Here is a 13,291-nt window from a genome sequence, read left to right on the forward strand (position 1 = left end):
ACAGTTTTTTAGAATGCTAAATTTAAATATTTCATTGGTTTTGATGCTGATTGAAGTGGGCGCCACCTATAAGGGTACGCTTGAATTAAATTGGCCCTAACTTTTTTGCTACCTTGTACATTGACGTTGCGTACTAGACGTCTTTCCCCTATCAATTTTAAACAAAAAAGGTGTACTTGGTGGAAATCTCTCAGGCCAACCGTTTCTGACATATTGGCTGATGAAGAGTCCAATGCACATCATATTTTCAAATTTTATTAACTATGTACCGTGAAAAATTTTAAAATTTATCCACCATCTAATCAGTAACGCAATGATCTTAAATTTTGGCTCCTTAATTTTTTTTTATACAACTAACCGTTTTCGAGAAAATCACTGCTGACTAAACGATAGTATTGTAACTTAAACAAACTGGAAAATAACTATTTATCTTCATTAATATTGCGTTACCTTCTAAATTTTTTGCACTTTATCGGAGACCATTGTTTATTAATACAAAGCAGAGTAAAGAAATGAAGCAAATAGAAATTTTTACAAATGTAATCAATATTTCGTACCCCCTAGTAACTCTCACAGAAAATTTTTGTACGATGCCCATGGATGTTCATAATGTGACACCTTTTTCCTGAAATGTCACGTCACAAATGATATCAGTTTCCACAAAGTGAATTAACTGTAACTTTTTTATGTTTACTGAATAATCCTGAATAACATCCCTACTTTCCATAATATTTGTGTATTAACTGATGTCTTGATATCTTGAAAGGTGCTTCTTTTGTTTAGTTTTGAAATCGCACGTGTGACAATGGTACATTTGCACCTCAACAGGGCCTGTGTTTGAGCTGGTGTCGTGTAAGGCGGTCCTTACGTTTGGTATTGAATGTTACGCATTCGTACGTTCTTATTTTAGAAATGTCTTTGTGAATTAGCTTATGGCGCGAAAGATTACTTTTGTGCTTGTACGTCATATAGCAGGACTGACATTCATATACAGACTTTGGAATAATCTTTGTGTGCCGCTAGATGATTTTTGAGAGACGGTTTATATTTAGTTCTGAAGTCGCATGTATTGCAGTGGTACATTTGCACCTCAGACAGGCTTTTGTGTTTGATCTGATGTCGTGTGAGAAGATCATTACGATAAGCTTTGAAGTCGCACTTATCACACTTGTACACCGTCTTCTTAGAAATGTCTTTGTGAACTAGCTGATGGCGTGAAAGATTACTTTGGTACTTGTACTTCATACAACATAACTGACATTCATATATCGACTCTTTCGAACAATCTTCGTGTGACAGTAAATGACTTGTGAGAGATTGTTTATATTTAGTTCTGAAGCCACATGTATTACAGTGGTACATTTGCACCTCAGACGGGCTTGTGTGTTTGAGCTGATGCCGTGTGAGACTGTAATTATTGCAGGATATGAAGTTGCACGTATCACACTTGTATGTTTGCCTCTCGACCAGACTTTCATGTTTGAGCTGGTGTCGTGTAAGGTGGTACTTATGTTTGGCTTTGAAGCCGCATGTTATACATTCATATGTTCCTATTTTAGGAATGTCTTTGTGAATTAGCTTATGACGCAAAAGACTATTTTTGTGCTTATACTTCATACGACATGACTGACATTCATACATCGACTCTTTAGAATAATCTTTGTGTGACAGTAGATGATTTCTGAGGGACGGCTTATATTTAGTTCTGAAGTCACATGTATTGCAGTGGTACATTTGCACCTCAGACGGGTTTTTGTGTTTGACCTGATGTCGTGTGAGAAGATCGTTACGATAAGCTTTGAAGTCGCACTTATCACACTTGTACAACCGCTTCCTAGGATCTTTGTGACTTTTTTGATGGCGTGAAAGGTTGCTCCTGTGCTTGTATTTCAAATCGCATGCATGGCATTTGTACAGATTAAATTTTAAATTACCCTTCTGCTGGATGGTCCATTCGTGATCATTACGGAGAGCAGAGTCACTGGAAAAATCATTAAACAAATGAAAATATCACAAGTAGCATTAAAAAGTTATAACCCAATGTGGCAATTGGGTTCAAATTGTGTTTAAGTGATGTGATCATGCTATTTTCAATTTGACAAGGATAATTTGAAAAATTCTAACACACGAGTTAACATGGAATTAAAAATACTTCAGACATATACAGGGTGAGTCATAATTAGGTGTAAAAAATTTAACTGAAACTTCTCGTCAAAACAAAATAATTGTTCAAATAAACCTTCTTATAAAGATACACTTTGGGTAGTTTATTGACTATTTGTTGGCGGCAACATGTTATCAATAATACAGAGTTTTAGAACCACTTTTAGGTAATTGTATGATGCTTCTGGTTCATTAACGTTACATAATTTTAACTGGATTCTCAAATAAAGGCTCTTAAATCTCTCTTAATACTTAGTATTATTACATTTTGCATTTTGCTTCTTTGTGCAAATTATTAAGCAGTGCATTGTGCGAATTCTCAGAAAACGTTTTCAACTTTTTTCATTAAAATATTCTACAAAATCACTACCTCTTTTATAATTAGTTGAAGAATTAGTTGTATGAAACTTTTAAAATCATTTAAAATTAACTTTAGATTTAATACCGAAAAATAACCTTAAATTAGTCTAGTTCCATTCCTGAAAACATGGAATATCCCTTGAAACCTACCTATCGTTATCGGGTTCCTCAGATTTTATTTCAATCTCATCAGTCTTAGCACACAACAGGCTCTCTTTGTCTCCATGAAAATTTTTTATTTGTTCCTCAACATCTAGACACTTTTTTATTAAACTGCTGTGAGCGTTCAGAGAATCCAGACAACCTGCACATACTACCGGCTCCTTGGTGGAATTAAAATTCTATAAAAGACACATTGTCTCAATAAAGTGAAATCTATATAAAAAAATGTGTTTCTAATATAAAAAAGTATACATACTATTTCTGGGATACATTTTTGGATTATGTCAATTTCCATATCCTCTACCGATGTAAATCCACAGGTGTCCATCTGCATACACAATCGACAAATTCTCTCATCTTCCAATATGGCTCTCAAATGTTCTTTACCCCGTATCTTGAGATATATCTCTCTTAAATCAACAGATGCCACGTTTTCAGAATTAACGTAAGGAAAAATACTATCCTCCGTGTCCATACAGGTTGCCTTGAACTGAAATGCCGCCAATACTGTAGTGGAACAAGCAATGCATATTACAGGCTCTGTTTTTTCTTCCGCACACTAAATCAAATATTATCATGAAATATGACTCAGTTTTCAAAAATTTACAGAATACAAGGTACAATACAAATTTTCTTACTAGTTTCACGAGAAGAATCTCTAGAACTTCTTTAATAGTTTCTTCTATTACTTTAAAATTTCCATCAGTTATGACATTGCGGCAGAGCCGGCAGAACGTTTTCGCGAAATTTCCCATTTATGCTTTTTAAATTCGGGATAAACTCACACAAAAAAAATAACCTTACATCTTACATCCTTATCACAGAACACCACTAACTTACAGAATAATAGGTTTATTGTTGTTTACCGGTATTATCTAAGAGCATATACTACATGGAGGAAACACCACGTTAAAAAATGACGTTGTAGAAAGGGTGATAGGTTTGGTTATTATTATCCTGTCCCCACACTTATACACCATTTACAACTCCGACATCCCACATCCCCCCAACACCAACATATACTTATACGCCGACGACCTGACAATCACATCCCAATCCGTAGATCCTAGATATTCCGTCTCCCTCCTCCAAAACTCCTTAGACCAACTTGAAACCTGGTGCAACAGGTGGAAAGTCAAAATTAATCCCAACAAAAGTTCGGCTATCCTTTTTACCAAACGAAAAATCCCACAAAACCTCGACAGACTGACACTATCCCAGGAACCTATCTCCTGGAATCGACAAACACGATACCTGGGCGTGACGATGGANATTATTTTCATTCATATGAATTTTTATCCCCGCTAAATAAAGCTCCCATCTAACCCCCCGCGATGCCACTCATAAAATTCCTGCATACCTTTTTTCTTGTATGTCGGTGCGGTGATATTCGATTGTCTCATCTATCCTCTCGGCCGTCTTATCTCGAGATGTTGTAGCTCGTTAGAACGTTGGAACAATCGAAACATCTGCGCACTCGCTCGAGTAGCGCAGGTGTTAGTAACGCTGTGCCCACTGTCATTCGTATCCGAATAATCGAATGATTCTATATGACCACTCGAGATATCTCGAGAGATTTTCATAATCGATATAATCGCTAATTTTCATTCGAGTAGTCCCATCACTAGTTTATTGGCTATTTGTTGGCGGCAACATGTTATCAATAATACCGAGTTTTAGAACCAACTTTAAGGTAATTGTATGATGGTTCTGCTTCACTGACGTTATATAATTTTAACTGGATTCTCAAATAAAGGCTCCTAAATCTCTCTAATACTTAGTATTATTACATTTTACATTAATACGCTTCTTTGTGCATACTATTAAGCAGTGCATTGTGCGAATTCTCATAAAAAGTGTTCTACTTTTTTCATTAAAATATTCTACAAAATCACTACCTCTTTTATAAGAATTAGTTGTATGAAACTTTTAAAATCATTTATAATTGACTTTAGATTTAATACCGAAAAATAACCTCAAATTAGTCTAGTTCCATTCCTGAAAACTTGGAATATCCCTTGAAACCTACCTATCGTTATCGGGTTCCTCAGATTTTATTTCAATCTCATCAGTCTTAGCACACAACAGACTCTCTTTGTCTCCATGAAAATTTTTTATTTGTTCCTCAACATCTAGACACTTTTTTATTAAACTGCTGTGAGCGTTCAGAGAATCCAGACAACCTGCACATACTACCGGCTCCTTGGTGGAATTAAAATTCTATAAAAGACGCAATGTCTCAATAAAGTAAAGTGAAATCTATATAAAAAAAAATGTGTTTCTAATATAAAAAACTATACATACTATTTCTGGGATACATTTTTGGATTATGTCAATTTCCACATCCTCTACCGATGTAAATCCACAGGTGTCCATCTGCATACACAATCGACAAATTCTCTCATCTTCCAATATGGCTCTCAAATGTTCTTTACCCCGTATCTTGAGATATATCTCTCTTAAATCAACAGATGCCACGTTTTCAGAATTAACGTAAGGAAAAATACTATCCTCCGTGTCCATACAGGTTGCCTTGAACTGAAATGCCGCCAATACTGTAGTGGAACAAGCAATGCATATTACAGGCTCTGTTTTTTCTTCCGCACACTAAATCAAATATTATCATGAAATATGACTCAGTTTTCAAAAATTTACAGAATACAAGGTACAATACAAATTTTCTTACTAGTTTCACGAGAAGAATCTCTAGAACTTCTTTAATAGTTTCTTCTATTACTTTAAAATTTCCATCAGTTATGACATTGCGGCAGAGCCGGCAGAACGTTTTCGCGAAATTTCCCATTTATGCTTTTTAAAATCGGGATAAACTCACACAAAAAAAATAACCTTACATCCTTATCACAGAACACCACTAACTTACAGAATAATAGGTTTATTGTTGTTTACCGGTATTATCTAAGAGCATATACTACATGGAGGAAACACCGCGTTAAAAAATGACGTTGTAGAAAGGGTGATAGGTTTGGTTATTATTAAGCAAACAAAATATATTACAACTTTTGTACGCTTTTATAGAGATTAGGAGATGGCTTTCTGCTAGAAAGCAGAGAGTTGCGTTAGTCAATCACATGCCTGCGCAAGAGACATGTCTCAAACTATGTTTTTCTCTCTCTGTCGCCTTAAGCCTGTTTCCTCCTATTGTATATGCTCTAAGAATATTACAACTTCAGGGTTTTTTTCGCGAGTGAAGTCGTATGTTGAAGTATGTGCAGTATGTGATAACCAGTATCACCAAACTCATCAAGTCCTACTTCCACAACTGAAAATTCCGCATTCAGATCCAATATACCTTCTCCACAACCCGACCCATGGACACGGGTGTCCCCCAAGGTACCGTCCCATCCCCACATCTCTACACCATATACAGGGTGGCACAAAACTATGGAAACCCTTGAATCACTCGTCAGGAGTGCATTTTCTTAAAGAATTTTTTCTCTGGCTATTCAATGGCGCCCATGTATTCGACCTAGACCTTGACATTCAAGGTCATTTCAAGGTCAAAATTGATTTTTCAAATGGGAACCTTATCTTTTTGCGGATTTGGAAAGAACTGGAAATTTTACGTCCAAAAATGGTCTTCAGCATGACTTTGACAATGACCTTGAAGGTGGATCAAATGTGGGTCGACTTGCAAAAGTCCCGGTACGGCAGAACTTTCGAAGAATGCATTTTGGGAGAAAATGTTTCAGACAGACTTGTAAGGATTTTTCCCTGGCTATCTGATGGTGACCTTGGATTTGACCTCGACTTTGACCTTCAAGGTTATTTGAAGGTCAAGTTAAGTTTTCTAAATGGGAACCCCTATTTTTTATTGCGGATTTGGAGAGAGCAAGGTCATTGTCAAAGTTATGGTCAAAACCATTTTTGGACGTAAAATTTCCTGCTCTTCGACATAAACTGGTTGAATTCCATTGCTTTTAAATTATCCATGCGAAATTTCATTAATAAATAAAGGAAAATGTCGGAGTTATTCTACAGTGTGACCCATTTGAAACCGAGGCACCCTCATAAAATTTTCATTTACAGGGCGATTTTGACCAACATTTTTTTGACTTGTAGAGGGGCGAAAAGTGTACTTTAGCACCCAGTGTCATCCTTTTTATACAAAAACCAAGGACTACCATATCATTTTTGGAGGGTCAAAATTGAAGAAACCATATTGGCGATTTCTTTAGAAAAAATCTAAATACGCTCCTTAAAATGGGCCTATACCAAATTTCATAAAAAAATATTGCATATTAATCATTCTGTAGCAAAATTAAAAATCACATTATTATGAACTTTTTTGTCTGACGAAGCAAGCCATGTAATAAAACGTCCTCTCATTGAATGGTCGCCAAGATCACCTGATTTGACGCCACTAGACATTTCCTTTTGAGGTATACTTAAGCAAAAAGTGTATAAGTCAAGACCACAGTCGGTAGAAGAATTACGCGCCACAACTGAAGCATGTGCAAATCTTACCCCTGAACAACTGAGAAAAGTAACCACGAATATAGGAAAATGGTATGATAAGTGCCTTGAAATAAACGGAGGATTGGTGGAGGTAACAAGAATTTAATTAATAATTATTCTCTTCTGAAACCTCATAAATTTTGTTGAATATTGTTATGAATAAAAATAGTTATTGTCTTATTTCTGAAGTTTTATTCCATGGCTTGCTTCGTCAGATGAATAAAATTCATAACAATGTGATTTTCAATGTTTCCACAGAATTATTGATATGCAGTATTTTTGTTTATGAAATTTGGTATAGGCCCAATTGAAGGGGCGCTTAATCCAGTGGTGTACTCAGATTTCTTCTAAAAAAATCGCTAAAATGGTTTCTTCAATTTTTACCATCCAAAAATGATCTAGTAGACCTTGGTTTTTGTATAAAGAGGATGACACTTGGTCTTAAAGTACACTTTTCTCCCCTTTACAATTCAAAATAAAGTTGGTCAAAATCACCTTGTAAATCAAAATTTTATGAGTGTGTCCCGGTTTCAAATGGGTCACACTGTATTTTCTTGCATCCCTCAATTTTTTTTTGAAAATTGTCACATTTAACATAACTTGAAAACTGTCACATTTTGGCCTATAGTACCTTATATAAAATTAGTCTAGATTTTACCATAGAAATAAAAAATGCAAAATTATACAGAGTGTTCCATTTGAAATGACAAAGTTGCTGATGCCTTCCGGTATAACCAGAAGTGCGAGAAAGTTGACACTATTTTCATTGAATTGATCTTTTTGATAAACCCCCGACACAAATTTTCAGGTTTCAATTCCGACTACTTTTTGAGATAATCCTACTGGGCCCTCTTCGTGATACACCCTGTATAGTTAATACAAAGTAGAGTAAAGAAATGAAGCAAACAATAGAAATTTTTACAAATTTAATTAATATTTCGTACCCCCTAGGTAACTCTCACAGGAAATTTTTGTATGATGTCCATGGAAGTTCATAATATGATACTTTTTCCTGAAATGTTCAACATGGCCGACATGAAACTGCATTTAGACGTCACAAATGACATCGGTTTCAACAAAGTGAATTAACTCACATTTTTATGTTTATTGAATATTCCTGAATAACGAAAATCTCACATCCCTACTTTACATAATATTTGTGTATCAACTGACGTCTTGAAAGGTGCTTCTTTTGTTTAGTTTTGAAATCAAGTGTCTCACAATGGTACATTTGCACCTCGACTGGGCTTGTGTTTGAGCTGGTGTCGTGTAAGGTGGTCCTTACGTTTGGTGTTGAAGCCGCATGTTACACATTCGTACGTTCTTATTTTAGAAATGTCTTTGTGAATTAGCTTATGGCGCGAAAGATTACTTTTGTGCTTGTACGTCATATAGCACCACTAACACTTATATATAGACTTTTTGGAATAATCTTGGTGTAACAGTACATGATTTATGAGAGATCCTTTATATTTAGTTCTGAAGTCACATGTATTGCAGTGGTACATTTGCACCTCAGACGGATATTTGTGTTTTTGAGCTGATGCCGTGTGAGAATGTAATTATTGCATGCTACGAAGTCGCACGTATCACACTTGTACATTTGCACCTTGGTCAGACTTTCGTGTCTGAGCTGATGTTGTGTAAGGTAGTCCTTACGTTTGGCTTTGAAGCCGCATGTTATACATTCATACTTTTTTCTTTTATTAATGGGTATGTGAATTAGCTTATGGCGCGAAAGACTACTTTTGTGCCTGTACTTTATACCACAAGACTGACATTCATATATCGACCCTTTGGAATAATGTTCGTGTGCCAGTAAATGATTTGTGAGAGACCCTTTATATTTAGTTTTGAAGTCACATGTATTGCAGTGGTACATTTGCACCTCAGACGGGCTTTTGTGTTTGAGCTGATGTCGTGTGAGATAGACCTTACGATAGGTTTTGAAGTTGCACGTATCACACTTGTACATTTGCACCTTGGTCAGACTTTCGTGTCTGAGCTGATGTTGTGTAAGGTAGTCCTTACGTTTGGCTTTGAAGCCGCATGTTATACATTCATACTTTTTTCTTTTATTAATGGGTATGTGAATTAGCTTATGGCGCGAAAGACTACTTTTGTGCCTGTACTTCATACAACAAGACTGACATTCATATATCGACTCTTTGGAATAATCTTCGTGTGACAGTAAATGATTTGTGAGAGACCCTTTATATTTAGTTTTGAAGTCACATGTATTGCAGTGGTACATTTGCACCTCAGATGGGCTTTTGTGTTTGGGCTGATGTTTTAAATTACCCGTGCGCTGGATGGTCCATTCGTGATCATTACGGAGAGCAGAGTCACTGAAAAAAATCATTAAAGAAATGAAAATACCACAAGTAACATTAAAAAGTTAAAACCCAATGTGGCAATTGGGTTCAAATCGTATTTAAGTGATGTGATCATGCTATTTTCCATTTGACAGAAACATTTTAAGTCAAAATCAGGTTCTTATAAGAATACTAGATGTCACTGACAAATGGTTTTTTTTTCAAGAAACATAAAATTACAAGGATAATTTGAAAAATTCTAACACATTAGTTAACATGGAATTAAAAATACTTCAGACATATACAGGGTGAGTCATAATTAGGTGTAAAAAAATTTAACGAAAACTTCTCGCCAAAATAAAATAATTGTTCAAATAAACCTTTGTTCCAAAATGCCTTCTTATAAAGATACAGGGTGCTAAAGTTTATAAAAAAATATAGTTTCTTAATATTTCCAGAACGGCTGAACAGATAGCTTTGAAATTTGATGTAGTAAATGTCACTGTCTATTATCTTGTTAGGAACCAGCAAAATACTAAAAGTACCAATATGGCGAAAAAATTTTGCATCACTAACCAATATTGGAAATAATGTTTTTTTTTTAATTTAACTTTCATTTTACTATAAAAAAGCATCCTTATATATTTTCAGCAAAATTTTTAAAAATAAACAATATTAGAATTAACTGCTAATTAACTAATTAACAACTGCTAATGTTCGAAGTGCCCACCTTCAGCTACTAATGCAATTATTATGCCACGCCTTCAATGGTATTTCGTTTATGTGGTACAACCTTACACTGTGTACCGTCTCTGAATTAAAGGTCATATTTGGTGACGGTGTAGCTAAAGAACTAATTCAGTACTGTAATGGGAAAAATCCACCTGCATCATTATCGGATCGACTTATATTTCTTTCAAGGATAACCTGTCGTTTTAACGAAGCAAACAGTGAATGTTAAAGTTACCACGAATTTCATTTACTGCCACTATAATTTGTTTATGTAACTGTTAATTACTTCGTGGCAAATCTATTACTGTGAAACTTCCAATAAAAAAAATCTAGTCAATTTAAGTCCGGATTTCTTGGAGGCCATCTCACAGAACCGAATAGACCAATTCATTTACCACCAAACTGGAATCTGTCATTGTAGGGAGGTGCACAATAGTGTTGGAAGAATATCTGTAGTCTAATATTTAACGGTACCATAGTGAATTCCACATATATTATACTGACCGAAAATTGTTGCTGGAATCTTCTGCTAAATTTAACATGTGGATTGTCTAATGAATGAATAGTGGTAAGTTTCAAAAATTTGTAATTTCCCTTCTGGTAAAAATTGCTAATACCTCATAATCCTTTCCTTAATCACTTTGGGTAGTTTATTGGCTATTTGTTGGCGGCAACATGTTATCAATAATACAGAGTTTTAGAACCACTTTAAGGTAATTGTATGATGCTTCTGCTTCACTGACGTTATATAATTTTAACTGGATTGTCAAATAAAGACTCCTAAATCTCTCTAATACTTGGTATAATTACATTTTACATTAATACGCTTCTTTGTGCAAACTATTAAGCAGTGCACTGTGCGAATTCTCAGAAAACATGTTCTACTTTTTTCATTTTTCAAAATATTCTAAAAAATCACTACCTCTATTATCAGAATTAGTTGTATGAAACTTTTAAAATCATTTAAATCATTTACTTTAGATTGAATACCGATAAATAACCTCAAATTAGTCTAGTTCCATTCCTGAAAACTTGGAATATCCCTTGAAACCTACCTATCGTTATCGGGTTCCTCAGATTTTATTTCAATCTCATCAGTCTTAGCACACAACAGACTCTCTTTGTCTCCATGAAAATTTTTTATTTGTTCCTCAACATCTAGACACTTTTTTATTAAACTGCTGTGTGCGTTCAGAGAATCCAGACAACCTGCACATACTACCGGCTCCTTGGTGGAATTAAAATTCTATAAAAGACGCAATGTCTCAATAAAGTAAAGTGAAATCTATATAAAAAATGTGTTTCTAATATAAAAAACTATACATACTATTTCTGGGATACATTTTTGGATTATGTCAATTTCCACATCCTCTACCGATGTAAATCCACAGGTGTCCATCTGCATACACAATCGACAAATTCTCTCATCTTCCAATATGGCTCTCAAATGTTCTTTACCCCGTATCTTGAGATAAATCTCTCTTAAATCAACAGATGCCATGTTTTCAGAATTAACGTAAGGAAAAATACTATCCTCCGTGTCCGTACAGGTTGCCTTGAACTGAAATGCCGCCAATACTGTAGTGGAACAAGCAATGCATATTACAGGCTCTGTTTTTTCTTCCGCACACTAAAACATATCATGAAATATGAGTCTCAGTTTTCAAAAATTTACAGAATACAAGGTACAATACTCTTACCAGTTTCAAGAGAAGGACCTCTAGAACTTCTTTAATAGTTTCTTCTATTACTTTAAAATTTCCATCACCTATGACATTGCGGCAAAGCCGGCAGAACGTTTTCGCGAAATTTCCCATTTATGCTTTACAAATTTGCGATACACAGTCACACACAAAAAAATAACCTTACATCCTTATCACAGAACACCACTAACTTGCAGAATAATAGGTTTATTGTTAGGTCTGTTCCAACAAGAGTCAGGGATTGGTTCCCAACCAGTTCAGTGCGAACAGCCGAGCTGAGCGGACGTGCTTGTTTGTGAGGTGAAGTGATTGCAACGAGCAAAATCTACCTGCCTTTATTAAGNACAGAATACAAGGTACAATACTCTTACCAGTTTCAAGAGAAGGACCTCTAGAACTTCTTTAATAGTTTCTTCTATTACTTTAAAATTTCCATCACTTATGACATTGCGGCAAAGCCGGCAGAACGTTTTCGCGAAATTTCCCATTTATGCTTTACAAATTTGCGATACAAACACACAAAAAAAATAACCTTACATCCTTATCACAGAACACCACTATTTTGCAGAATAATAGCACAGCAAATAAAACAATCAGCAGTCTAGCTGTAGTTGGCGGGAACGATACGCGCAGCACCTCGCGCAGGCCGCCATTTGAGGCTAGAACTTGTCAGAAACGGCAGTGGCGTGGTCAGTCTTACCATTTGATGTTCACTGTGTTCAGAGTCGGCGAGTGATTTTTTATGTGTTATTGTCATTAAACCCTTTCTGATTCAGTGTGTTTAAAACTATTAATTGTATGTGTGTGTTACTATTGAACTCTTATTTGTTCTGTGTATTGAAACTTTAGATTAGACTATTAAACTCTTATAGGTATATTCTGTCTGTGATGAATATTGTGTTGTTGGTATGTATATTTTATTATAATGTCGATTTTGACAATTTAATCACAAAGATTGAGACCTTGTTTCAGGATAATTTTAAAATACTCATTTTAAAATCAAATTTTTGCAGTAATTATCTAAATATTTGCAATGAGCTGCCATTTAACCACCCTTGCCCACAATTGCCACAAGAGTATGTATTAAAACTATACATAAGAGTAAGAATTAATTATACCTTAAAGAACATTAATAGAAATTTTAAAAATATTAATAAAAACAAACTTATAATATGGCGAAATCTGTAAAAATATTGTTTTATCGTAGCGTTGTTATTTAAAGTATGCTAAATATTTTTTATGCAGGTTTTTTATTTTATGTATTTATTTATTTTTTTATTCTTTGTGGCTAAATTATATTTTGTGGGCATCTTGTGTGTATTTATTGCTTTCTTTTATCTATGTACATACCAATTGCTGTATATGCTGTGACAATGCTGA

The 13,291-nt window shown here is 34.8% G+C and overlaps 2 protein-coding genes across 4 annotated transcripts; both read right to left on the reverse strand.

The window, feature by feature from the left end:
* Window positions 1–37: 37 nt before the first annotated feature.
* Window positions 38–5,519, reverse strand: LOC111691281 (zinc finger protein 883-like). 2 transcript variants are annotated; one of them, XM_023456779.1, is made up of 4 exons: window positions 5,372–5,519; window positions 4,990–5,292; window positions 4,715–4,905; window positions 38–1,981 (listed from the first exon to the last, which is right to left on the reverse strand). In XM_023456779.1, exons 1-4 carry the CDS (start codon window positions 5,486–5,488, stop codon window positions 985–987), a joined length of 1,608 nt encoding a protein of 535 aa, XP_023312547.1. In that variant the 5' UTR covers window positions 5,489–5,519; the 3' UTR covers window positions 38–984. The 2 variants fall into 2 exon arrangements, with proteins under 2 accessions (XP_023312547.1, XP_023312546.1); XM_023456778.1 differs by lacking the exons at window positions 4,715–4,905; window positions 4,990–5,292; window positions 5,372–5,519 and adding exons at window positions 2,674–2,864; window positions 2,942–3,244; window positions 3,324–3,476.
* Window positions 5,520–8,118: 2,599 nt separating this feature from the next.
* Window positions 8,119–12,062, reverse strand: LOC111692686 (zinc finger protein 2-like). 2 transcript variants are annotated; one of them, XM_023456781.1, is made up of 5 exons: window positions 11,909–12,062; window positions 11,536–11,838; window positions 11,264–11,454; window positions 9,143–9,509; window positions 8,119–8,770 (listed from the first exon to the last, which is right to left on the reverse strand). In XM_023456781.1, exons 1-5 carry the CDS (start codon window positions 12,023–12,025, stop codon window positions 8,615–8,617), a joined length of 1,134 nt encoding a protein of 377 aa, XP_023312549.1. In that variant the 5' UTR covers window positions 12,026–12,062; the 3' UTR covers window positions 8,119–8,614. The 2 variants fall into 2 exon arrangements, with proteins under 2 accessions (XP_023312549.1, XP_023312548.1); XM_023456780.1 differs by having other exon boundaries at window positions 8,119–9,509.
* Window positions 12,063–13,291: the final 1,229 nt, after the last annotated feature.

The sequence above is a fragment of the Anoplophora glabripennis genome, unplaced genomic scaffold (assembly GCF_000390285.2).
Source record: "Anoplophora glabripennis isolate ALB-LARVAE unplaced genomic scaffold, Agla_2.0 scaffold2473, whole genome shotgun sequence".
Taxonomy (NCBI): Eukaryota; Metazoa; Arthropoda; class Insecta; order Coleoptera; family Cerambycidae; genus Anoplophora; species Anoplophora glabripennis.

What these genes read in the sequence shown, in the direction of transcription:
- LOC111691281 (XM_023456779.1), bottom strand. Translation starts at nt 5,488, where the DNA reads ATGGGAAATTTCGCGAAAACGTTCTGCCGGCTCTGCCGCAATGTCATA. An exon ending in AAAAATGTATCCCAGAAATA is followed by an intron (nt 4,906 to 4,989) that starts GTATGTATAGTT and finishes CGTCTTTTATAG; the next exon opens with AATTTTAATTCCACCAAGGA. An exon ending in GAGGAACCCGATAACGATAG is followed by an intron (nt 1,982 to 4,714) that starts GTAGGTTTCAAG and finishes TGATTTTTCCAG; the next exon opens with TGACTCTGCTCTCCGTAATG.
- LOC111692686 (XM_023456780.1), bottom strand. Translation starts at nt 12,025, where the DNA reads ATGGGAAATTTCGCGAAAACGTTCTGCCGGCTTTGCCGCAATGTCATA. An exon ending in AAAAATGTATCCCAGAAATA is followed by an intron (nt 11,455 to 11,535) that starts GTATGTATAGTT and finishes CGTCTTTTATAG; the next exon opens with AATTTTAATTCCACCAAGGA. An exon ending in GAGGAACCCGATAACGATAG is followed by an intron (nt 9,510 to 11,263) that starts GTAGGTTTCAAG and finishes GATTTTTTTCAG; the next exon opens with TGACTCTGCTCTCCGTAATG.